Source organism: Leucoraja erinacea, chromosome 26, assembly GCF_028641065.1.
Source record: "Leucoraja erinacea ecotype New England chromosome 26, Leri_hhj_1, whole genome shotgun sequence".
Taxonomy (NCBI): domain Eukaryota; kingdom Metazoa; phylum Chordata; class Chondrichthyes; order Rajiformes; family Rajidae; genus Leucoraja; species Leucoraja erinaceus.
Genome location: NC_073402.1, coordinates 21915456 through 21942710, shown reverse-complemented (window position 1 = coordinate 21942710; position 27255 = coordinate 21915456). Strand labels below are relative to the sequence as shown.

The 27255-nt window shown below is 37.7% G+C and overlaps 1 protein-coding gene across 4 annotated transcripts; it reads left to right on the top strand.

Moving 5' to 3' along the window:
• Window positions 1–314: 314 nt before the first annotated feature.
• pabpc4 (poly(A) binding protein, cytoplasmic 4 (inducible form)) lies at window positions 315–27255 on the top strand. Of its 4 annotated transcripts, XM_055656371.1 has the most exons (16): window positions 1034–1173; window positions 2889–3068; window positions 8742–8935; window positions 10311–10426; window positions 11952–12091; window positions 12991–13085; window positions 15489–15626; window positions 16214–16309; window positions 16929–17201; window positions 18521–18611; window positions 20671–20784; window positions 21214–21353; window positions 22075–22168; window positions 22358–22488; window positions 24958–25066; window positions 26689–27255. In XM_055656371.1, exons 3-15 carry the CDS (start codon window positions 8762–8764, stop codon window positions 25042–25044), a joined length of 1689 nt encoding a protein of 562 aa, XP_055512346.1. In that variant the 5' UTR covers window positions 1034–1173; window positions 2889–3068; window positions 8742–8761; the 3' UTR covers window positions 25045–25066; window positions 26689–27255. The 4 variants fall into 4 exon arrangements, 3 of the variants coding, with proteins under 3 accessions (XP_055512345.1, XP_055512344.1, XP_055512346.1); XM_055656369.1 differs by lacking the exon at window positions 2889–3068 and having other exon boundaries at window positions 337–1173; XM_055656370.1 differs by lacking the exons at window positions 2889–3068; window positions 24958–25066; window positions 26689–27255 and adding an exon at window positions 22949–23100 and having other exon boundaries at window positions 331–1173.

Genomic DNA, 27255 nt, shown 5'->3' with positions numbered 1-27255 from the left:
CAACTAAAGTTAGAGAACCTTTGAGCTGTGGTACTTGTAAGGGCAAACGATTCCATCTGCCACGCGTTTTCACTCTATTAGACACATTTCTGTAGTTTCATCTCCCTTTTCTCTTAGACTATTCGTATGACAATCCTGCCAAGTCCCACTATTGACAATTTATTGCACAGACTATACACCTTAAAGTGCAGATAATGCCCTGACTCATCCTATCAATTTCCCCCAGTCTTACATTCACTCTGAAGAAGGGTCTCGGCCTGAAACATCACCTACCTCCAGAGATGCTGCCTGTCCTGCTGAGTTACTCCAGCATTTTGTGTCCATATTCGGTGTAAACCAGCATCTGCAGTTCGTTCCCACAGCAATTTACTGTTTTTGTTTTGGTTTTTCAGCATCTGCAGTCCCTTCCTGCAGTAGTATTTAGTGTTTGTTTCGGGTTTGTCAGCATCTGCAGCATTTATTTTAGTTTTCACTGGGCGTTCCACGCAGGCGGGCTGGCGGAAATGACGCCGTAGCGGGCGTGGGGTATAAAAGGCGGCGCGGCCGCGGCGCTGCCTCCGTCTCCTGGCCACAGACTCTGATAAACGTGGGTGTGCAAAAGCTGGAGCAGCGCACACTCATACTCCAAAAACCGCAAAAAAATTAAAAACCAACAATTAAAAAAAGAAAAAAAACTGCAACTAAGTTTCAGAAGTGGATTAAATTAAAAAAAAAAACCAGTGAATTTATATTTAAAAGAAACGGAACCAGGCCCTAGCCACGCTCTTGAGATTTGAACCGGACAAACCTTCCGAAGTTTCTGGAAACAAGTATTCGAAACGGTTTAAAGAAAGAAACGAGACTGCGATTTTGTTGCCGGCCGGAGGAGCCCAGCTTGAGTCGACCACTCTCTGTCAGACCGTCCCCCACCCCCTCAGGCCCCGGTGTGTTGTGTCACTCGCTCACACCTCCACCCTCTGAAAGTTGTCGCCTCTCTGAGGATGAACCAGACCGCTGCCAGCTACCCCATGGCCTCGCTCTACGTCGGCGACCTGCATGCAGATGTGACCGAGGCGATGCTATACGAGAAGTTCAGCCCGGCCGGGCCAGTGCTCTCCATCAGAGTGTGCAGGGACATGATCACCAGGAGGTCGCTGGGCTACGCCTATGTCAACTTCCAGCAGCCCGCAGACGGTGAGCGTCATGCCTTTCCTTATGTTTCAAGACCTCCGCAGATCAATAAATAAGCCCCCTTTGGTTTTCAAAAATAAAACACCTGACCGATGCCTCTTAAATAACACACAGAGGCCTTCATGAGCAGACTCATGGGTCATCGTCGCTTTGTTATTTCACCAGGCAGTTTAATAAAATGTCAACTGGGGTAGATTGCACATCGCTTGACGCTTCCCACCAATGTCACATTGATGAAAATCGTTCACTAAATAAGCACTCACTCTGGCATTCAGTCTCGCACCTCACCGTTCATATCAAGGCTTTGAACAGGGGATTTCAGTACGTTTCTCTGGCTCCATATACTCCCGATTTTGTGCATTCTCTATGCGTCCGCCCACTTTTTGACATCCCCACTTATCTCTGCACCTACCACCACTCTTGGTGTTTCATATACGCACCCATACATTTTTGTCCCTACCCATTTCAATGTATAATCTCTGCATCCACATACGTCTTACCTCAACCAATGGACCCTTTTTGGTGTGTTACCTTGACAACAGTGTAAACTCTGCACTTTCCATACACACATTTTGATTCCAATTCATTGCCTTTAGGTAGATTGACTTTGCAATGACTTATTCCCTGCCCTCTCTTAGTGCAAGTACCCCACAACCACGCATCTGCGTCGCCTATTTTTCGTATATTGTCGGCATCCAATGTCACATTTTCCCTCCAACCATGTCCCTTTTCAGTGTGATGGCACTGCCTCCACTCGTCCACTCCCTTTTGGTACATTCTCCAACAGGAACCACCCTCCATGCCCCCCCCCCGTCCCCGTCCCCGTCCCTCCGTGCATTCCTTCTACACCAACCTTGCTCCCCTTTTCTGGGATTCTATCCACATCCACCACCCATTCGGCACCATTCTCCTTTGAGGCATTCACCCACCTCTCACCCTCATTTGCTGCTAATGCAAACTCGGGGTTTAATATAGGAAGAATTTTGTAATTGTTCAATTACTGAACCAATGATAAATTTGAGAAAAATATAGGAATCTGATCCGTTCATCAATCTTGAATGTCTCGTGTGTAAAATTCACCTTTGGTTTAGGCTACTTACTGAATCCTAGATGCATAATCCACAACCTTTTGGGTATCCGTGTCAATTAAATGATCAAGTAGTGCTTTGATCGTCAGTGATATATGTATTTCATACTGTAATGTTGGTTATGGTAGTTTGTTCTTTGATATTAACATAAATTCTTTCTATCTATCTGCTTTATGGAATATGCTCAATCATTCTAATCTGGTATTGTTTATTTTGTGCACAGTAATATTGTCATGTAAATGTTTTTCTTTTTCCTGATGGGGTCATGTTTTGTGTATTTGAAACTGGTGGGGATCAACATTCACGTTAGGGAGTGGTTTCCAGCCATTTCATATTGCACTTTGACTCCTGACATTGAATTATTGATGAATCAGCCTATAGCCACACACAATCTATATGATACAATATTTAAAGTTTTGTGGTGGAGTTTTAAGTCCACCTAACAGATAGCAGAAAATCTTAACCAAAGTTGCAAATTTCAATACAAGTATTATTTATAACGCAAAAATGGAGTGCTTAAGATAGTGACCACTGTGGAGAAATGTGGATAACAAGATCTTTCTGATTTCATTATTGCACTTCGATTATTTGTTTAAATGTTTGTTAAAATGTTTAAAAAATCTTTTTCAGTTGTTGTTCTGTGATCCTCCTGACATCACAGCACCAGCTCTAATACAAAACAATGAAAGGTTCTGATGCTGAGCGAAACTGTGCAACTGTCGTGGGCTTAACCACAGTTCTCAGCCAATCGGAATCCTCCTTTATCTTATTCAGAAATAAATGTCCAACTTCCATCAATCTACACGCATGGTAAGAAGCAACTCGAACACTTACACATTATCCATATTGAAGTATGAAGCAGTATTCTTATATGCTCAACGTTCAATCTTCAAGTATCCCTTTTTTTCCATTCTCCTTTAATGAAGACTTTTTCTTGTCACTTGATTTATGTGATCCTCCTGACATCACAGCACCAGCTCTAATACAATTTATGTATTTTATGATTTTTTTTTGTGTCTACTTTCTGCCAAGTGACATTTAAAGGAATGCTGCTGCCATCCTGGATAGCCAGCATAATTGAGCATGCTTGGAAGCCATTAGTTCGTATTTGCTGCAACAATGTCACTTTAATGATGGGTATTATTGAAAATTATATTTCTAAATATTATACCGTTGCCATACCTGTCATAGAATTCAATTTCAATTTTCTATTACATCTATATAACACCAGCGAGAGCAGTATTTACACGCATCAGGTGCAGTGGACTCGGTGATTTATAGGAATGAGCCTTATTCTCTTTACACAATTGCGGCACATGCTTGGAATCAAAGTATATTTACTATAATCTAACAATTCACTTTTAAGAGTGAAAGACACCCAGATGATGATTTTAATTTTTACTATAGTCATTTTACACAGGCTATAATTGTCAATTTTTCTAGGTCCTTGTCGCGCTTTACTGGGTATATTATTAATAGGCAAAAATTGTCATTTTTCCTGCTGTTTTACAATTTTATATCATCATCTGCTTTGTTTTATTTGATATTATTAACATAAATTCATTTAGGCATGCCATGGTAAAATCAAAGTACGTTATCCATTTTATTATGATGAAGGCATTATAAATATGTTTGTACCATTGGCATTAAGATTCAGATTCAGATTAAATCTTTATTGTCATTGTGCAGTGTACAGTACAGAGACAACAAAATGCAGTTAGCATCCCACCCAGAAGAGCGAACATAGAATAATGAACAGCAGAATATATATATGTACATACATTAGTGCAGTTTTTCTGGGGGAGGGAGTTTCCGGGGGGGTAACTGGCAATCACCAAGGTGTAGAGTTAAGTTGTGTGACAGCCGCAGGGAAGAATACTTGAACATTTGTTGATACCCCAGAACTGGATATAGCTTCTACGCACAAACTAGTAAAAATAATCAGGGAGTGGAGGAATATGTAGAAAGCAACCAGGAAATGGTATAATTGCCAGAAAGCTGAAGTGATGTGCTAACACTAAATGTCAGAAAATAAATTTGTTTACAAAAGTAACAATTTCTGTGAGCTTTTTAACAATTTATTTTAACTACAGTGCTTTAGAAAGAGATACGTTTCTTCCAGAAGCTGCATGTAATTTTAGCAGCACGTTGATGTCATTTTCAGAAAAGATCCTTTGTCATAGCTCTGTTCAGAATGTCATTAATAGTTGAAAGAAATATGAAATACAAGGAACTGCAGATGCTGGTTTATACAAAAAGACAACATCTCTGGAGAACATCAATAGGTGATATTTCAGGCAGGGAAGGAATGGCTGTTTTGGTTATGGCTATTTACTATCCATCAAACACATTTTTCACAAAAATGTTTCACAAAATAAACTGATTTTTTTTGTCATTGCATGTGTATATTTTAGGTCATTTTAAAATATATTCATAGGACATTATCATGGTAGGTATTCAATGCCGGGTATTTGAATTGCTGCAGCCTTTGGTAAAAGTATCCCTGCAGTGTTGTCAGGTGAAATGTTTCAGGATTTTAAATTGGATGCTGAAAGGTGCTTTGTTGACAATTTATGCTGGCTGGTGTGTGACTTGGAAGGGAACTTGCAAATGGTGACATTTCCTGTTCTTCACCTTTGAGGCAATTTAAAACATTTTTCTTTGCAATTACTTTAATTTTAAGTGTGAACTATGTGTCAAATATGGTTGTGATAAACTTTGAATCTTTGAGGAAAAATTATTTTATCCTAGATGTTGAAATAATTGAATGGAGTTGAATCCCAGAGTGGAAGCTTCCCGGCATAGCACCATTGTGCAGTGCAGAATTTTCTGAGAACCAGAAGAAATGCCAGAAAGATGAAGTAATGTGCTGAATTTAAATATCATGAGCTGATTTTTTTTAAAATAACAACTTTAATAGGCACGTTAAAAACTTAATACTTATGCAGTAATTTGGAAAATAAATGTAGTTTTGAAAATGTGAATGCAATTTTAAGGCATGTATTGCAATCACTTTCAGAAGCATATAATTTTCTAGAGTTAAATACATCATCTAAAAGCCATAATGTATTCAAATGTTCCTGATTCAAAATCAGTTACTGAAATAGTCTTCCCTCCATTGAGATTTTATTTTGGTTGAACTTTAGGAAAGGAGATAGGCTCATGCCATGTGGCTTGTGTAATGTCGATTCAGCTTTTTAGCCAGCACATGCCTTTAAAAGACTACTTGCTAAAAATAGCCCGCAATGAAGTACAAAAGAAGTTATGTTGTCTATTGGTGGTGCTTTTGTGAAATGTCTGTGTATCATCCTTTAATTTTGTATTGTAGCTTTCAGCGTGCATATAAAATAAAATACTGTTTAAACATATTCTTCACTAGGAGTCACAGAAAGCCTAGCAAATTACAAAACTGTTTATATTCAGTTACTGAAAAATACAAGACTGGTAATTCCTGCAGTCTGGAAGCTGCCAGCTGAAACTAAAACTGTCAGGACATGTGTATGTGTATTTTCTTGGGGTTTAGCTTTCATTCTCATAAAATATTAGAAGGAATTGGTATACTGTGATCATGCAAGAAAACATATTTACCTGCTATTATATTATTTGACTTATTTAAAGAAGAGAAGTCTTGAATGTAAAAACTAAAAGTAGAAATTCATCCTGGTTGCTCATGCAAAATATATCATTCATAGCAGCAGCATGTTCCTGCGTCCTGCGTACATATAGTAATACGGTGTGGAAACAGTCCCTTCGACCCAACTCGCCCTCACCGGCCAACAATGTCCCAGCTACCCTAGTCCCACTTGCCTGCGCTTGGTCCATAACTCTCCAAACCTGTCTATCCATGTACCTGTCCAACTGTTTCTTAAACGATGGGATAGTCCCAGCCTCAACTACCTCCTCTGGCAGCTTGTTCCATACACCCACCACCCTCTGTGTGAAAAAGTTACCCCTCAGATTCCTATTTAATCTTTTCCCCTTCACCTTGAACCTATGTCCTCTTGTCCTTGTTTCCCCTATTCTGGGTAAAAGGCTCAGTGCATCTACCCGATCTATTCCTCTTGGGATTTTGTATACTTTTTTAAGATCTCCCCTCATCCTCCTACGTTGCATGGAATAGAGACCCAGCCTACTCAACCTCTCCCTATTGCTCACATCCTCTAGTCCTGGCAACATCCTCGTAAATCTTTTCTGAACCCATTCAAGCTTGACAATATCTTTCCTATAACATGGTATCCAGAACTGAACAATATTCTAAATGCGGCCTCACCAATGTCATATACAACTGCAGCATGACTTCCCAACTTCTATACTCTGGCTGATGAAGGCCAAAGTGCCAAAAGCCTTTTTGACCACCTTATCTACCTGCGACTCGACCTTCATGGAATCATGCACTTGGTGACCATTTAAAGGCCAATTGTGTTTCTGGTTTATAATGTATGACTGCTATTTTTTTCCGTTTATCTTGGGTTAAGTCAAGCAAAAATTCTTGGTCTAATCACATTAAGTGTATAAATGGAACAAAATGCCGAAATACAATTGTATTTGCTCTTTTTCTCTCTTCCCCCCCCCTCTCTCTCATCAATGTAACGGAACGTACATGGGAGCTTTATACATTATTAAGCTGATGAGCCAAAATTGATCTGGATACCATAAATCTGTGCAGGGTTAGCAGGAAATTAACTACATTGGAGATGAATTTCATCTGCTTAGTTTGCTCCTGTTCATTGATATTGAAACTTCTGTAATGTATTTTGCTTTTTGGTCTTAAATGGCACTTTAGTAATGTCTCATGTTTTAAATTTCCTTGAATTGTTGAACTATTCAAACTACCATATCAACCCACAAATTCTACCACTCACCTACACACTAGGGGTAATTTTACAGAGGTCAATTAGTGTACTAGACCACACATCTTTGGAATGTGGAGGAAACGTATGTGGTCAATGGGAAAACATGAAAACTTCACAGACAACATGCAAGATCAGATTAAATCTGGGTTTCTGGTGCTGTGAGGTAGTGGCTTAACTAGCTTCACTGCCATGCTTAACAATATGTGCAAATATTCATTTTGCTGACTTTCACAGACCTTGGGGATTTTATTTAAAAATAGAACTGGCCATGTCTGAAATAGGTGAATCAAAAGGTGAATATTAGTAATGGAGATGCATTTCATCTGCTTAGTTTGCTTTTGTTCATTGTAGTTAATTGATTTTGAAACTTATCTGTATTGTATTTTGCTTTTCGGTCTTAAACGGCACTTTAGTTACTGTAGGTTTCATGTTTTAAATTTACTTGCATTGTTGAACAAATCAAACTGCCATATCAACCCACAGATTACTATTAACTCATTTTTTTGAAACATAATGATGTGGACTGGTTGTGAAATTTTATTTCACTGTTGTAAGTAGTTCAATTGTATGTACACCAAGTGGTTTGAAATTTCCTCTTCCCATATTGAACTTTAGGTGTGATATAATATATGGAAGAGGAATGTCAGAAGAGGTTATAGCCATGAAACTTAACTAATTTTATTCTGCATTTAAATAATGTTTTATATCCATTTTCTTAGATTTTATGTGGCATTTTATGACAAAGACAGAAGATATGTCTATGTTATAGGATAAGAACAGTATTGTTCACCACCATTCAGTTATTGTCTAAACAGCATTCCATATCTGCTCCAGGTACTCGTATGCTTTCAAAAATAAGAGCTAATTACTGGGGAATCAAAAATTAAATTCATTGAATTATTATGGCATTAAGCAAGGCTCTTCTGCATATCAAATCTGCCCTGCGTTTGTCAAGCAATCCTGTACCAGATAAAATTTCGCACTATCGTATTTTGTAATGTGTTAATAGTCTGCCAGTTGATTATGTTAATACTACTAATTTTCTGAAGTGAACTTCAGTATGAATCCATCAGGCAACTTAGTGCCAGTTCCATGCCACATCTTTTTAGTAAAGACCAAGAACAAGAATTATTCATCATGTTTTGTCGCTTGAACAGTGAGTTTGTTGATATTGTCAAAGCTTCTGGGAAGGAAACCTTCTTTCACTATTCAAACAATATTTTAACTTCTCAGTTGAATCAGGCAACTGAATCAGCCTACCACACCCAGAGAACATTGCTGAACTACTATCTACCTCTTTTGTGACCCACAGATCCTTGATCAGACTTTGCTGGCTTTACCTTGCACTAAACATTATTTCCTTATCATGTATCTATACACTGTAAATGGATCGATTGTAAATTATTGTCTTTCTGCTGACTGGTTAGCATGCAACAAAAGTTTTTCACTGTACCTCTTACACGTGACAATAAACTAAACTGAACTGTGTTTGCTGGTCAGAATCATACACCACCAAGAGAAATTAGTTGTCATTAAAGGAGCAGAACATCATCTTATTATCTATTTTGTTAGTGAGCCTGTTAACTTGAGCTTTGGTTGGAAAACTATTGAAGTGTTCTTCCTATTGTAGCTGAGCGTGCCTTGGATACCATGAACTTTGATGTCATCAAGGGAAGACCAATCCGCATCATGTGGTCACAGCGTGACCCATCGCTAAGAAAGTCGGGAGTTGGTAATGTATTCATCAAAAATCTGGACAAGTCCATTGACAACAAGGCTCTGTATGACACTTTCTCTGCATTTGGAAACATCTTGTCGTGTAAGGTGAGTCTGCAAGCATTCTAGAGTAAAATCTAATCCTGGATCTATTGCTATCCTATCCATCTCTGATATATTGATTTCCTTGTAGCTTTGAATGTTTTGGAGGTTGAGAACATTCTTAGAAAGCCACACCAGGAGACTTCTGGAACTGTAAAAGTTAAATAACAGTAATATAAAAACATTAGGTTAGAGAAACACCTATTATGTCTGTAGCCAGATTTGTTAAAGAAATAGAAGCAGTTATACAAAATAGAACAAAAAGTGGTAGAAAAAGAGGGAGCCAGGGAATCATGAAATGCAACTTTTTTTTAAATCAATTTGTGCCTCCACCATTACTTTCATCAGAAATTAGCATCTTGCAGCTTATCTCCCAATGAATTTTCATGACGTTGACATTTCTACATGATTGCCCATTAAACAGAGCTTGTGTAGTAAAGACTAGCATTTATATGTATTGTGCCATGGGGTTGAGTCCGACTAGGTCTAGAGATTTGATCTAGTATTGTGTTCTACAGTTGCACTTTAATCACCTACTGTTTATCGTGGTGTACTCGATTGATTCTGAAATGGTTTGACATACAAATTGCTTATCATCACTGCTATTTTTCTTTTTGGGAATGCGGGTATTGCTGGTAAGATCAGCGTTTATTGTTCATTTTTAACTGCCCTTGAGAAGGTGACAGTGAGCCACTTTGAATCGCCATTGTCCTGGTGAACGTGCACCTGCTGTGCTGTTGGATAAAGGATTCAGGAATTTAGATTCTGTGACAATGTCAGAATATGCAAGTTGGAAGGAGCCTTATTTTGATGATGTTGTCATGATGCACCTGCCTTTGACAACCTTTGTTACTGAGACCTGTCAGCTTTCTTGTGTGTCTTTTACCGTGGCACTAAATTGGAGTTTTGGCCAACATTTATCCCTTACTCAAACCACAAAAAGCATATGAATTGAGTATTATCATATTATGACAATAGACAATAGGTGCAGGAGCAGGCCATTTGGCTCTTCGAGCCAGCACCGCCATTCAATATTGCTGTTTCATTTTTGCTGCTTTGTTAACTGAATTCCCATTTGCCTTATGGTCCTTATTTGCGCTTCACGTAACCTTGGCCAATCATTTTGTTAAGACTTAATCTTGCGATTATGTCTGATTTAAAATTACCATGTGCCTCAAGATATCCTGTCTCATTGTTACTTGAAATATACCAAGTACAATTTACTGGAGGAAAATTCAAACATTTGGTAGTGTCCCAATGCTTTTCCAACTTGCCTGTGTTTTTGTAGACATGCCTGCAGTAGTTAGTTCGTTCCAAAGCACATGAATGAATATAGTAAACTCAGAGACTGCCCACAAACTTTGGTATTGCATCTTTTCAGGTGGTTTGTGATGAAAATGGCTCCAAAGGATATGCTTTTGTGCACTTTGAAACTCAGGATGCTGCTGATAGAGCAATTGAGAAAATGAATGGCATGTTGCTAAATGACAGGAAAGTGTGAGTATTCTGAATCTGTAGGTATTTAAATCATGTTTTAATCTATTTGCAAGTTGATAGCTTATTTTAAAATTACTTATTTTACATATCCACAGAAGTAAAATTAACAAAAATAATTGTAGTGTTTTGCATTGTGCTATTTTGACATTTTAATGTCTTCATTTGGGCCATTTGATGTTTTTTTTGTTGCCCTTTTGTCCTTTCATTTTTCCTATTTTAATTTTTTTAATTTCATTCTTATACTTTGCATTTTTACCATTTAAAAATAGGACTGTCCTTTTGCTTTAAGACTAATGGATCTTACTACATTTTTTAAACTGGAAGTAGTTTAAAAGCCAGCACAATTTCTTTTTCCTAATCAAAGCATGAAAATGGAAATAAGTGTCAGTTAGTGAGATTTTCAGCTTCCTTTTGGCTGTCAAACTCCTAACAAGATTTCTGGTCCATTATACTTTGGAAAATCATAATAGTTGTTCAACAATACATATTCAACCTTTAATTCTAAGCACTTTTATTTTAATTTTTTTTAAACATTAAAAAGTATTATTTAGTTGCAATGCTTGGACCAGATTTTCTATAAACACATTTTGAAATATATTTTTATGTATTGGAATTGTGCTGGAAATAAACTCTTCTTTAAAGGAATAATTAATCAACAAAGATCTGAAAATTCAGTGCAGGATAGCTGCATTGCAAATTAAGCTTTGTTTTTTTTAATTATGCCGTATTTTGTGTTAAAATTGAACATTTCTTACTTTAGAATGCTACAGAGAGATCAACGAGAGTGGTATGGCCTTACAGAAGTAACTGTAGAAAGTAGTGTTATGTAGCATGTTTCTTTTTTATGGCGTTTAGCAGTAATTGGAAGTTGTAAGATTTTATAACAATGTTTTTTTACTCAGGAATATAGGAACTTGGGGAACCCTTTGCTTGCTCCACCTTTCAGTAAGATTACAGCTTACATTCTACCTCAAATTGGCGTTCCCAGAGCTTCTTCATTTTTTCTGATTCTCTTAATATCTAAAACATTTTCCACATGACTTCAGTATACTCAAAAGCAGCACTTGTCAAACCGTGACCTCTAATCCCCAGGAGGTACAAGGGCTACAGTCTTATGCAAGCAATATCACGTGTGCTTCCTCCATATTGCACACCATCCTGACCTAGAAATGTATAGCTCTTCTTTCATCATTGCAGGGTCTAAATCCTGAAACCACCTATGCAGCGGTTTTGAGGGGGTACTGGAATGGCTGCAGCAGATTAGGAGGGCTTATTTTTCATCTTTTCTGACCTGTTTCTGATTCATGATACTGTTATTGCTTGGTATCAAACTTCATAGATTACTTGAGGAAGGATATAAAAAATGTTAGATCATGAAGAAAGAAGAATGAGAGATATTAAAATGTTGCAAACAAAATATCCATGATTATTTTCAAGAAGAAAAAGGTGACATATTAATTTTCAATGGATCATGGGACATGTGACCTTTGAACTTCACTAAATATTGCTCAACTGTTTAATTTAGATTTGTTGGTCGTTTTAAATCTCGTAAGGAGAGAGAGGCTGAACTTGGAGCAAAGGCAAAAGAGTTTACCAATGTTTACATAAAGAACTTTGGAGATGATATGGATGATGAACGACTCAAAGAAATGTTTGATAAATTTGGTGAGTGGAATCTGATGCAAATGTGCTGGAGTATACATGTCTGATCCATGAGAAGGATGACTTTATCAACAATATTTATATTTTAAAATGGTTCCTGGATTGAGAAGTGAAATATATTTGCATTTCAGCACAAAACATTATTCTCTTCATTCTTCTCCTGATACTCTTTCTTTTCATTTCTTTACTGGAATAAGAATTGAAGGATTTCAGTATCATTGAAGCAGTCTTTAATAATTTTAATCAAAGTTTAATACATTTACACTGTAGTTTTCCAATTTACTTTGATCACACAATAACAAGTGAATTGCACAATCCTATATTTGCCACCAAAGTAATAATTAGTTTTGTGTATTTACAATAGAGTTTGACCATTTTTTAGATATTTGGAGAATCAAAATATATGGGGTTAGTACAGGAAAATAGTTCTGAAGGAAACAGGTCAGCAATGGTGCTTAGTGAATGGAAAAGGAACTACAAGGTGTTGTATAGTCTACTCAAAATAACATGAAAAATATCTACATACATGAGTGGTTCTATGCATTCTCATCAATTGCCTTTTGCTGAACAGGATAGGACTCATTTAAATTTGGCATTCACAAGGTAGCCCTGGGATGAAAACAGATTACATTTTCTTTAGCTGATAATTTCAAACTGCTTGTTTAAGAGTCTCAAAAGATTTGAGTATCTTATAAAAGGAATACAGAGCTAGTGTACTTCCATAGCAACAAAATAAATATTTGCTGCAAAATAGAATAGAGCACAGAGAGGCTGAGCAGCATAAATATCTTCTTAGCCCTTACTAAAGACCTTGTTAGGAATGCTATTTCTATTTGACACCTATTTTTTTTATATCTGCAAATGTTCAACTATCCTTTCTCTGTTTCTTTTTGCCCTCTTAGGCAAAACTCTCAGTGTTAAAGTCATGACAGATCCAAATGGAAAATGCAAGGGCTTTGGCTTTGTTAGCTATGAAAAACATGAAGATGCCTTCAAGGTGTGTATTGTGGTTCATAGAAACGTTATACTTTTTGATCCAACGTGGAAATGGACACAAAGTAGATTTTTTTTTTTGATATACACTTTATATATAGAATATAGTTATTTAGGCACAGTATTTGTTTGGAGGGGGCGGGTTTAAAAACGCGATTTTTACTAGGCTGTACTAATCGCAGATGTTCAGCCTAGTAAATCATTAAGGAAAAATCACCGGTGTAGTTTTATAGGCGATAATATAAGTTATAATTTTGGCTATCGCAGCCACTGTTTGGAGGGGCATATATATAACCTGAATAAAAGTTATCTATAGCGGTTCATTTGGGCTTTTTATATCCTGCCGTATTTTGTAGGCGCGATTTTTACCTGTTAAAACCAGGCGTTTCCACATGAACCCAGCGAGACATTGGATCACCCCAAATTCTAAAAATGTAATTAAAACATTTAAGTAGATTTATTTTATTTTAGATATTTATGAGCTGTGTTTAGTGATGAACTAAAAATCTGATTTTGGAATATAATGAACTTCCATTTATGAAAACTGCCAACACTTTTACTATAATAGGCGATCCTTGCAATAATGAAAATAGACAGCTGAAATCAAATAGGGCAATCCAATCTTTGTATATATTTGTACATTAAACTTCACGCATAATTTAATGCTGGATGTGAGGGTTTGGGAGAGTGGGGTGAAATGAAGTTGATTGAATATTGGACCAGTTTCAGAGTTTAAATTAATTTCCAATGGAATCCTATTCAAAATTATCTGATATCAACATTCAGAATGGTAATACTATGGTGCAGAAACAACCCCAACCATCTGGTGTTTTTTTAAATATTGCCACATCATGATTTTCTTTTCTTAGCTTCAATTTATTATTTTTCTTCTGGAAATCTGTAACACTTTTCTGCAAAAATCTTACTTTTGCTGACCACTGTTCTGCCTGACACAATGTCCTGCTTTAAATGATGATGGGTAAAACAGGAGACCGTGTATGGTCACATTAAGCAAATTATTATTCAGTCCAGGTGAGGAAAGCCTAAGCTCAATCTGCACTGTTCTCCGTAATTAAGTAGTCAGGCAATACTCCAACACAAAATAATCGCAAATATTTAAAATGTGAAATAAAGAGAATGTAGAGAGAATTAATGATTAAAGTTGATGACCTTTTGTCATCTGTTAGAGCGAAAATAAGATTCAAGTGCAAAGAAAACAGGGAGTAAAAAATAGTCTAATGGAACAATTAAAGAATAACAGAATTTTTGTAGCACAGAAGGATGCTATTTGGCCCATTGTGTCCAAACCAGCTGTATGTTAGAGCAATGAGGCTAGGCTCTCTCTCAAATTCTTTCCTTTTGGATATTCATTCAGCTCCCTTTTCAACTCTACTATTGAAACTTTTTGCATTACAACCTCTCACAGTGTGCATTCAGGCTGCAACTCATTTTTTGAGGGAAAGAAAACTCAGTTTTAATTCTTATGTTAATTGCATTTGTTCTATGTTCCTTACTTCTTGATCTCTTTGGCAATATGAAGTTTCTCTCTATACCAATAACAATTTTAAATACTTCTATCAGATGTACATGCAAATTCCTTTCCAAGGAGAACAAGTCTGATTTCTCCAGTCTATCGACATAACAAAAGGTGCTCATTCTTGAAATCTATTTAATACATTTCTACTGCACTTCTCCAAAGCCTTCACATCTTTTAAAGTGTTGATGCCCAGAACTGCAATGTTCCAGTTATAGCCAAATCGCTGTTTATAAATGTTCATTATAGCACTCATTTTATACTCTATTCCTCTGGGTCACAGAGAAATACAGCACGGATACAGAGCCTTCCGTCTACTGAATGACTCATGACTTCACTTTTGCAAATCTTACAACTACGATGCTTGAATTATAGTCCTTTCAAGGTAGTAGTACAGCTGACATACCAAAGCAGAGTGATTACTATGAGAATAAGGAAGTAGATGACAATAAATCCCCATTTCCATCTGGAATTACGGAAACAAATTCCATGGATTGCTTTATGAATAGGTTTTGAACTTAGATTTTTTTAATTTTCTTCCATACACAGCAAACTCTTTTCTCAGTTTTTCATCATCAATGGTGTCATCTAGGTTCTTGATGTATAGATTCACACCCTAAACAGATTTTAAATAATTTAACAATGTGATTGCTTAGACTAAATGAAGCATTTTCTTAGAATAATATTTTATTGTAGATTGAAAGATTTTAGATGATCTAAATCCTGCTTTGCCTCAAGTAGGTTGATCTGCCATTTTGTTGTATTTTGCCATTTGAATAATCTTGGTTAATGTACAATAGATAAATATCAAGTGTTATAACTTATGTTTATATTATCTTCAATATGGTGACGTACTTATGTATTTGCATTTAGGCTGTGGAAGAAATGAATGGGAAGGAACTAAATGGAAAAATGCTCTTTGTTGGTCGTGCCCAAAAAAAGGTGGAACGGCAGGCTGAACTGAAAAGAAAGTTTGAACAGTTAAAACAGGAACGGATCAGTAGATATCAGGTGTGTAAAGAAGCTGCTTTGTTGTGTCCTGAGAATGTCTATAAACTACGGGCTCTTGCGTCACTCCTTGACATATAACTTAATGTAAAGTTCTGTGAACCATTACGCAAGTCAGATTTTACTTAAGTCCGAAACACCTACTCTGTGTCTGTTTAATTAAATTCCTTTCATTCCTTAATCGGATGGGTACATTTTCACTGTCATAGCATTACCAATAAACTTATAGCAGACTAATACAAATGTGTTCTAAAGAATATGCAAGTTTAAGAAATATATCCATTTAATTTTAAAAGATTATAACAATAATATTTGATTATTTCTTCCTTGGAAATATGTGGCTCATAATTTATTGCATAATCAAAACAGCACCTTGCAACGTTTATAGCAACCATTTATTTGTAGAGCATTTTTGAGCTGGAAGCTTTTTACAATCATGTCATTGGATTGAATTGGAATTATGCAACACTTATATAAGTGCATTTGTTAATCAATTGTATTCCAGTTGCTGAGGTCAGATTTGAGAACATGAATTTGTGCAATACCGCGAGGATTACTGACAATTATTAAATTATTTAAAATCTGTTTAGGGTGTGAATCTATACATCAAGAACCTAGATGACACCATTGATGATGAAAAACTGAGAAAAGAGTTTGCTCCATTTGGTTCAATCACCAGTGCCAAGGTATGTTTATAAACAAGGTTTTATAAGAAACAAAATTGAAAAGAACGATTGCCTTCCTTGTTACTCATCATTGTTTTTTTAAGAAAGCATATAATCCATGAATTTATGGTAGTCTATATACTTTAAGGAGCTATTCCCATTAGTTCTTTACATGGATTCAGATACTGCATTAAGTTGCTTGACGGGGTTGGGGCAGAATTGAAGATTCTTCTAGCTGGGATGTCCAGAAAAGGGAGTCGCACACTCACAGATAAGATGAGGCTTCTTCACTGAGAGGGGGATGAATCTTTGGAATCCAAGAGGGCTATGAAAGCTCAGTCGTTGAGTACATTCAAGAAAGAGATGAATTAGTTTTTAGGGATTAGTGAAAATGGGGGATATGGGATTAGTGCAAGTAATTGGGCCTGTGGTAAAAGATCAACGTGGATGTTGAAGGCTTGAGAGGCCAAATGACCTACTCTTGCTATTTCAACAGGTGGATTGCTGAGATATAAATTTAGGCCAGGACTTTCCACTTATTTGGTACCATAGCCAAGCTTAATATTGACAAACTGTAGCACATTTTAATTGCTAGCATTAAATATTCATTTTACATTTGTGATATTTTGCTGCTTTAAAGGTAATGCTGGAGGATGGTCGAAGCAAAGGTTTTGGCTTTGTTTGCTTCTCCTCTCCTGAGGAAGCGACGAAAGCTGTAACAGAAATGAATGGGCGTATTGTTGGTTCCAAGCCATTATATGTAGCCCTTGCTCAAAGGAAAGAGGAACGCAAGGCTCATTTAACTAATCAGTATATGCAACGAATTGCAGGGATGCGTGCCATGCCAGCCAATACAATCATCAACCAATTTCAGCAGGCTGCTGGAGGCTATTTTATGCCAGCTGTGCCTCAGGTGAGACCTTGATAATTTTTCACCCCCAGGTCAGGCAGCTATAAAGAAGACTGAGAAATCAAAAGGAAATTACAGATTCTTACTGATTTAGGGGCAGTCTGTATATTGCTTTCAGTTGTGGATTGGATATCTGAAGTTCTTCTCAAAGCAAATATGAAAAAAATGGGAAAGGTTATCGAGTCATTTTACTGTTCATTATCAGTCTAAATACACAACCCTCAACCCTCTTATGTCCACTTGGACAGAAGGCTTTGACACATGATTCTGGGAAAGTGGGTTAGTACATATTTTCCCAGTTGAAACTTAAGCTTCATGAGTATTGTGCTTGTTTCTTTTTTAATTATAACTCCATCGATTTATAGTTTACTGGTTAGATGATATTTTATGGGTTAGTTCTTCTTGAGTTTTGTCACTGATTCTGTTTACAATTGCTGGTATTCATCTGTTGAAATAGAGTAGATTATAGATTTCTGTGTGTATGCCATGAGTGTTCTCCAGATCCTAAAATATAGTTTCTTGTTAAATTATCCTATGTCTCCGTCGTTATCTGATTTGTCTATGTATTCTGTTAAAGAGTAAGAAGAGGTGGTGATTCCACAATGTTCAATTCTAGTCACACATCCTCAGATAACTATCACAACCTTGAAATGACAGGAAGAATGTAGCTGAACACAAGATGTAGGAAGAAAAACATCATTGACTGTCCTTCACAAGTGCAGCTGATATCACCTCCTGGAAGTCCTTGATAAGTGTGTCTTAGTCCCACACGTGACATGAAAGCATATGGTTAAAATGTATACAAATCTTGGTTCAGATGCCTCTGCACTGATTAAAGAAAAAAGATGCAAGTCGGGGTGGATTCCATGCTTGGTTCATCTTAACTAGCTCAACAAAACTTAAGTTCAACTGTCACCATTCAATCCTGCCATTGGTCTGTCTGATTTGAGGTCAATCTTTACCTATTAATTGTGTGTTATGTTTTGTGTATTCAATGGCTGTTTTCCAATAAAGGAGACAACTGTCCCTATGCCTCTTGGTATTCTGCAGTATAATCCTGTTAAAATCCCACATCATGTGGATTGTAGCTGATCACAAAGATACCTTCACCATCTTCTCAAGGTCCAATAAGAATGGGCAATAATTCCTTGCTTTACCACATTGTGTTGTTTAATAAAAATATAGGATATTGTACTAAAATAAAACAAAGTCCCATTAAAAGCTTGAAATAGTCTAACAGAGAAATTCCTTTGATTTAATTTAGATGTTGTGAAAGGAATATTTTTACAAAAAGGATAAAATATGTTCTGGTTTTCTTCTAGGCACAAAACAGAGCTACCTATTATGCACCAAATCAGATGGCCCAGATGAGACCCAGTACCCGTTGGCAACAGCAGCAAACCAGACCCCAAGGTAGGTTTAATGATTATGTACAAACTTGCTTGAAATTTAAGAGGTGTATGGTTTATGTAAAAATCATTGAATGTTTACAAATCTATAAAATTATAAACTGACGTTTCTTTTTGAAGAAATATCCCTTCTATCAAGTAGTATTTGAAAGAACAATGGGAGACAAATGTTTGAAAACTTAACAAGAGGAATCAGGAAGGGTAATGCCTTTGATATAATGTACATAGAATTTTGCAAGGCTTTTAGCTAGGTCTTATTACGAAGGCTGGTCAAAAAACCCCAAAATGCCAATTAAATTTAAGAAACAGTGGCAAAGGGTTGACTGGTGACTGAAAAGCTAACAGGGGATGCCATAATAAGCCTAAATGGAGGAGGAGTGATCTAAAAGTATGTAAATAATACAAATTTGAGTCTGAAGAAGGATCTCGACCCGAAACGTTGCCTTTTTCCTTCGCTCCATAAATGCTGCCTCATCCGCTGAGTTTCTCCAGCATTTTTGTCTACCTTAAATAATACACTTAGGATATGTAGTTAAAAATAATGAAAAGTGCTTTGAATTCTGGAAAGTAAAGACAACTAATCAGTTGTGAAAGTGGCAAATGAAACTCTTATCTAGACATGTTTCAGATGATGAGTTTGGAGAGGTACACAAAGGCTAGGGAATGCTCAGTAAACAGAAGGATCTTGAGAAATATGGAGGAATGAGAAACTTTAAAGTGTATGTCTATGGATTTTTTAAGGATTGCAGAAATGGTAGTTCAAAAGGCAGATAAGATGCCTAATCTTATTGGACAGGGTAAAAAATATACGAGCAGGGAAGTCATCCTGGAACTATATACATCATTAGACCACAGACTGAGGACTACAGACAGATCTGGCCACCATTTTACAGAAAAGGTGGTGCAGTGGAGAGGACACAGGAGTTTGGAAGATATTGTCACGGCTGAAATTGTTGATGCTAGTAAATATTTTATGGGTTATAAAAAATATATATCCTGATGATGTTTAGGAAAATATCCACTTGAACAATTGATTAGATTGGTTGTTGAATGGTAATTTGGTTTTGGAAAGGCAACAGATTGTGAATAGAATATAAATTGAAGTAAATATTAGAACTGCAAGGTGGAAATACATTTTTAAGTTGAGAACTTTTTACTTCATTTTGCCAATTTAGTGGCAAACTTATGGTTCCTAACAACAATCTGTAATATTGTTGCATGTTCATGTAGGTTTTTGACTTTCAAATCTGGAGATGTGATTTGTGCACAAGTACGATGACAGCTAGTATAGGTCACAAGTATAAATGTATCCTGGTACAATTCCTCAGGTTTTAGGGTATTAAATGATTCATTAAATATCCATTCAACAACCAAGATTCAACATTATAAACTATTTAATATCTAGTCTGTGAATGTATTCACTAATGACCAAAGGCTCTTGTCTAAGATCTTTGCTAATGGCGGTCATACAGTGCCACTAATAGTGTAGGTCACCCACTGTACAAAGTGAAATGGCTGGCAAAGAATGATGGACATCATGGCTAAAATCAAGTCTTGAATATGCTTTTTAATGCAGTAGTGTGATAGAGAAGTGAGAGGCAGTTGCAGAGAGTAGGGTCAGAAGAGATGCATTGGAACTTGTAGCTAAAGAACTAATTTGTCTTCAGTTGTCTTCAGTCTTAGTGATGGGTAGAATATATATATTGAAGCTTAGCTCAAGGCCAAACACGTGCAGATCTGGTATCCGTTTCTATTTCCATCCCCAATTTAATCTGCTGCTTTTATAATTCATCCTTTTGCCCAATGTGAGGAAAATAATAACACGGGTAGTTTGCAATAAACTTCTGAATGAGCAAGTGAAGATCTTGTCTTTTGCTTTGGCTATAAATGAAGTCATTTCATTTCCTACCTTAACATTTTATGAAAGAGCATGAGTGGCTTTGTGTAAGTTCTAATCTTCCAAATTAGTGCATGCTCCAGATGGTGCTTCAGAAGCCTAAAGTGAGTATGATTCTTGTACAGTTAGTTTGATTGTTTTCAATGTCAGTCCTTTACTTCAACAGGGTTCCAAGCCGTGCCAAATGCCCTTCGTCAGGGAGGTCCTAGGCCTCTTCGTCACCTAGCCCCAACAGGAAATGCTCAGGGTTCTCGAGGTGTTCCTAATGCACAAAGAATGGGTGAGAGTTTATGGAATTACAAAAACATCTATAATCTTCATGTAGCTTCCAATGTATGAAATAGTTTTACAATGCAGTACAATAGTGCATATGTAACTGAACTACTAATTCAAGTTCTTAGCAAATGAAGTAAAAATCCTAACATTCTCTTGTTAATTGTGGATCTTAAATTCAGTTAATTCCTGATGTAAATCTGTAATCAGTAAAGATGACCATGAAATTACCAGATTATCTGTCAAAAACCTTCTTATTGGAGTCTGGTGTCGTGCTAAATGTAGTAATTTCATATTAATTGTTGGAATCAGGTTTGTCTATGGTTTCTCATTAGAAAGAATTGCTTAAATTTAGAAGGTGAAATTAGTCATTCACGAAACTTGCTGATTTTTTTTAGCTCAAGTTTATGGAAACTTCATGGCTTTGTTATTTCAGGATTATCTACAGCTCAGAATCTGGCGCATCGCCCTGGAATTGCTGGCCCAACACCACGGGGTGTTCCACCGTATAAATATGCCTCCACAGTCCGGAACCCACAGCAATCAGTCGTGCAAACTCAAATGGGCGTACAGCAGGTATGAGAAGTTCATAATGTATCCATTCAAATATTGACAATATTCTTGCATATAGCGTGCACAGCCTAAAGTTGTAGATCAAGGGTAGACATCCAGGCCAGGACAGCATCAGTTACTGGGTGGATGGCTTTGATGCCCCGCAGGTAATAGCCTCAGCGGGCAGTCATTCACGATGTGTGGGATGGTCTGGTCTGGATGTCCGCAGTCACAAGCAGGGGTGACTGTCATCTCCTACATATGTTCTTGCATGGAAGGTGTGGATTCTATTCTGGGTTAGTCATTGCTTGCGATGGAGGTCAAAACCCAGTGGTTTCACTGTGAGGTCTGTGATGACCTCTCCGTTGTTGGTGTTGGCATCTTTCCAGGCTCTGTGCCGCTCAGTCTTGGAGTCAAAGTCTTCCAGGGATTTAACGGAAGATCAATCAAAATCAATATATATATAGCCAGTATTGCAAGTACCTTTTCTACCTGAGCTGCTACCGTTAGCGATCTATAAATATATGCTCTCCAAGCCCCTTTTTTTCCTCAGTATCAAAGTATTTAATGTGCAGTTCCTTTCCCAATACAGTACCTGCAGATTGAATTTCACCTATTACTTTGTGTCCACTTGATCAGTCCATTGATACATTCCTGTAATCTACATCCTTCCTCCTCACTATCAACCGTTGCCATCCTTATGGAAAATAGACATTTTAGCTAACAATTATTCGTCTTTCTTAAGGCCTCTCAGTCTGCAGTGCTCGTACAAGGACAGGAACCACTGACTGCCTCCATGCTAGCAGCGGCTCCTCCTCAGGAACAGAAACAGATGCTAGGTAAATAAATGCTGAAAAACCTCTCCCAATAAAAATTTTTTTAAAGTACTCTTTTGAATTTCCAAATATTATCCTATTTTAAATGGTATACGTAGAACCAGATGTGTATTATTTTAAAAGTAACACTTCTCATACACTGTTCCCTCCATTGTGAATGATCAAAAAACCCTTCCTGTTGTTTTCTTGCAGGTGAACGTCTCTTCCCGTTGATCCAGAGTATGCACCCTTCCCTAGCTGGAAAAATCACTGGAATGCTTCTTGAGATAGACAATTCTGAGTTGCTACATATGTTGGAATCTCCAGAATCACTCCGGTCAAAGGTATGCTGAGTCAGCCCATTCATGTAATCATCATCGACTGACAGCTGTGCATTGAAAAATACAGGCGATCCCTGCATTACGAAGGGATTACATTCTTAGAAAACCATTCACATCGTGATTTTGCATAATGCAATATCCTACTTCCTGTTGAATCCCATTAGTGGAGATGTGATCCAATAGGATGTTTTTTCTCTCAACGGCAATGATAGAACTGCAGCTGCTGGTTCATGTGGGGGGGGCCACATAACTGATTGCCTTGTCAAATTTCAAGGCAAATATCTTAAGTAGCTAGCAGCTGCATTTGTAGAGACCAGGGACTGCCGATGCTGTAGCAAGTCCCACAGTTTTTCTCCAGCATCTTACCTTTGTAAAAATATCACATTTTTACATCCAGTGAAAACTCCTTTACATGGCTGTTTAGTTTTACAACTTGCACTAAAACTTGCTGGCCCTGTTTCAGACATCTTGAGGGTAAATAATATGGAAAACGCTTGAAAAGAAAACTGCTAGACAGCAAAATGAAACTACTGCGTTTAAAAAAAAGCAGCTTTATCTGCGCATGCGTCACGAAATGTGAGTTGAACAAAGTAAATATAGACAAAATTTGTTGTTTCTTTCACATTTTATGTATCACATTTTTGTTAATATTTTTTCTCATGAATTCCATAAGAGCAAATATTATTCCCTATCTCTGATTTTTAGGTAGTGATTTGTGAATTCCATAAGTAACCCGAATGGCCGTAAGCGGTGATCGCCTGTATGTGATGTTGTGGGTGTCGGCTGAGGGTGGGTGGTCATGGCAGCGGGGAAAACTTTTCTGAGCTTTACGTACGTTGTCTCTTTCATTAGCTTGAGGCACTCACATAATATTGTCATTAACATAGAGGCCTGGTAGGTAGGCCTTAGAAGAATGCAAATGTGATTCCATGCCAAAGTTTACATTCCAGTTGGGATTGACCTGGAGGTATTTGGGGAATTAAGTCTGAAAATTGGCAGCCAACTGAATGCATAACTGTATTAACTGGTTTAATTTTTGATCACTTGACTACTTAATAAACTAAACTACTTAAATTACATCCAGGGGTTCAACAAAAAAAAATCTGACTGTATCAATTATAATTGCTTTGGAAGGTTAGATCGCATGGGATCCAAGGAGAGATAGCTGAAAGGATAGAAAATTGACTTCAAGGAAGGAAGCAAAGGGTGATGGTGGAAGCTTACTTCTCGGACTGGAGGCCTGTGACTAGTAATGTGCCTCAAGTAATGTTTGCTGGGCCCATTATTATCTTTCATCTATATCAATGATTTGGATGAGAGCATACATGGCAAGATTAGCAAGTTTGTAGATGATACAAAAGTTGGTGTTTTTGACGATAGTGAAGATGGTTGTGAAAAAATGCAGCTGGATATTGATTGATTGGACCCATGGGCTGAGGAATGGTAATGGATTACAAACAAATTAAAGACACAGATAATTACATAAACATCCATGTCGCTGTGTGTTGCATTCCGCTGGATCCCCCCCCCTCAGACAAAGTCAAAAGCCCCCCAGCTGGCGATGGTGAATGGTCCCGGGGCCATTAAAGCCACGCCGGGGGGCAAGTCGCACACCGGGTTCTTGATGTTGGAGCCCCCGGCGTGCGCTCGCAGAGTCCCGCGGCCATTCCAAGCCGGGCGGGGCGATGATGTAAGGCCCCGATCCAGGAGCTCTTCGACCCCGCAACTCAGGCGGGAGAAGTCGCCGTGCGGGAGCCCTGAAAAGCGGTCTCCCTCCGGGGACCCGCGGGCTCCCGGTGCCGCCGTCCACCAGACCCGCAGAGTATTGGCCTTCAGCAGTCAAAAGTATTGAGTATAGATTGGGAGGTCATGTTGCAGTTGTATAATGTGTTGGTGAGGCCACAGTTAGAGTATTGTGTTCAGTTCTGGGCACCATGTTATAGGAAAGATGACATCAAGCATGAGTGGGTAGAGAGAAGATTCACGAGGATGTTTCCAGGACTAGAGGGGCTGAGCTATAGGGAGAGGTTGAGTAGGCTGGGATTCCTTGGAGCACACGAGGATGAGGTGTATAAAATTATGAGAAGAATAGATCAGTTAGTTGCGCAGTCTCTTGCCCAAAGTTGATGAATTGAGGACAAGGGGGCACAGGTTTAATGCGAAAAGATTTAATAGGAATCTGAGGGGTAACATTTTCACACAAAGGGTGGTGGTAATGTGGAACAAGCTGCCAGAGGTGGTAATTGAGGCAGGGACTATTGCAACGTTTAAGAAATAGTTAGACAGGTACATGGATAAGACAGCTTTGGAGGGATATGGGCCAAACGCAAGCAGGTGGGACTAGTGTAGCTGACACATGGTGGCAGGTGTGGACAAGTTTCCCCCTGTATCACTTTATGACTCAAATAAAAATGTTATTGAAACCAATGCAGCACTCAGTACTTTGGTTTTGGTTCATGTTGGTACCTGCAGGTTGAAGAAGCTGTGGCCGTGCTGCAAGCTCACCAGGCCAAGAAAGAGGCTGCCCAGAAGGCAGCTGCGGTTGTAGCTACGGCCTGAAGCAGGAATTAGATTTGCAACGGTGAGCATTTATATCATTGAATTATTTCAAATTCATTGGCTTCAATTGTGAAAAACCAGTTTGGTCAACTAAATTGTTTTGGTGAAAATTGAATGACCAAGTGCATCGGAAATGTACTTTCAAATGATACTCTGTTGGGTTCAATTGATAACATTTATCATATCTATACCAGCATAATTCATCCTTTCTCACTAATGGTGGGGGAGAAGTCTGAAGAAGAGTCTCGACCCGATACGTCACCTGTTCCTTAGCTCCAGAGATGCTGCCTTACCCGCTGAGTTTCTCCAGCATTTTCGTCTACCTTTGATTTTTCCAGCATCTGCAATTCTTTCTTAGACAATGGTGGGGGAGAGATCTTTTTTGTCCAATGTTCATTGGTGTAGGGTAGTGCTTTCCATTTTTTCACAAAGGCAGAGTACTAGTTGGGTGCTGGAGGTTGACAGAGCTTACTGAGACTGCGTAAAGGAAGCTATCGCCTGTGAACCCTTTGGTTATATTCTTATTCTTATTTTCCCATAAGGACCCATGGACAGGAATAAGGTTTGTGTTACATTGTTATTCAAATTGAATTGTCATACAAAGCGAGAAGCAAGATTAATTTATTTTGATTTGGGGAAATTGGCTTTCATTGCTGATCTCATGTTTGACCTCTTAGCTAGTGAAAGGTCACTGAAAATTTAACATGGGTTCTGGAAAGGAACATCATGTTTCATGAAATAATTGAGTAATTTTCAAGCTTGGTAGATGAAAGCAGCCCGGGTGACATATTTGTGGATTTTCAAGAAACTTTTGACAAGAGATGTTTCTTTGATGACTACTTACTGACAAAGGATCAGAGTTAAGGGCCTGTCCCAATTGGGTGACCTAATCTGCGAGTTCTGGCAAGTTTGCCCTCGAGTCATACTCGCAGCATGGTCGACACGAGGTCGTAGGAGGTCTATGTAACTCTCCTTCATGCTCGAGTAGTCCCCGTGTACTCGTGGCCTCAGCTAGGTCGTGGCGTATTTTTCAACATGTTGAAAAATGCCCGCGAGTAAATATAGGTCGTCATGGAAAAAATCGATATTATTTTTACTCGTAGGTTTAGTCGTAGTAGGTCGGCATATTAGTCGTAGGTAATCGAGGGTAGTTGAAGGTAGTCGTAGATAGTCTTCATCATAGTCGAAGGGAGGTCGAAGGAGGTCATCTTCACTCTCCACTATTCTGTGTCTAATTTTCCTGAAGTTAGTCGTAGCTAGTCTTCAACATGGTCGAAGGAGGTCTTCAATATGACATTTTTTCAAACTCTCCTAAACTCATCTAAACTTGCCAATTATGTCACCCAAGTGGGACAGCCCCTTTAGGATCACCACAAATTATACTTGTCCTTGTGATAGAATTGTCCACAATTTCACAGATGTTAGGTTTTATGTCAGTGTTAGGATCTTAGATGAGATTTTATTTAAATAAGAGACAAATGGTCAAATAGTTGCACACCTAACTGATGATTTTTTTTATATAGGTAATGGAATATGCATTTAGTTATGACTGAAATGAATTATAAATGTACCATTCAGGATTCCAAACTAAAAAGTTGTACCTGAATTTCAAAATGTTTATGGTATTTTTTCATTTCTTTGCAGATTGCCAAGAACCAACGACTCCACACATTTGATTCAGATATATTCAGGCTGGATGCGTGCATCGTGCTTAGCTTTGAGGGGGAAAATAAACAAAAAAAAAGCAAAATTTCAAATAACCAGTTTCTGAAAGATTTTAATGTACTTTAAGTATTGAAAAGAAATATATTTTGATAGATCAAACTATATCATTACAAAGCAGAGCATCACTCTGCTTTGTTTTGAGCATGGATATCTGTGGCCAGGATAGATTTATTCATGAAACCAAATACAGTGGATGCTGAACATGTGAAAACAACAGAAAATTATGGAAATATTTAGCAGGTTATGCAGCATCTGTGGAGAAAGAAACAGAGTTTTGGGTCGATGCCCTATAATTTGAAATTATTTATTTTTTATTTTCAAAAGGATACGAAAGGTTGTAGGTATGAGAATGGAGCTAGATTTTAACTTTGCAGTTAGGGTTTATGATTTGGGTGTGTTTTCATTTCTAAAACTGAAGTTTGCCCAAATCTGGAAGTGTTTCTGATTGGGGAAAGAACAAAATAAAAATCATTTGTCTAAAATGTA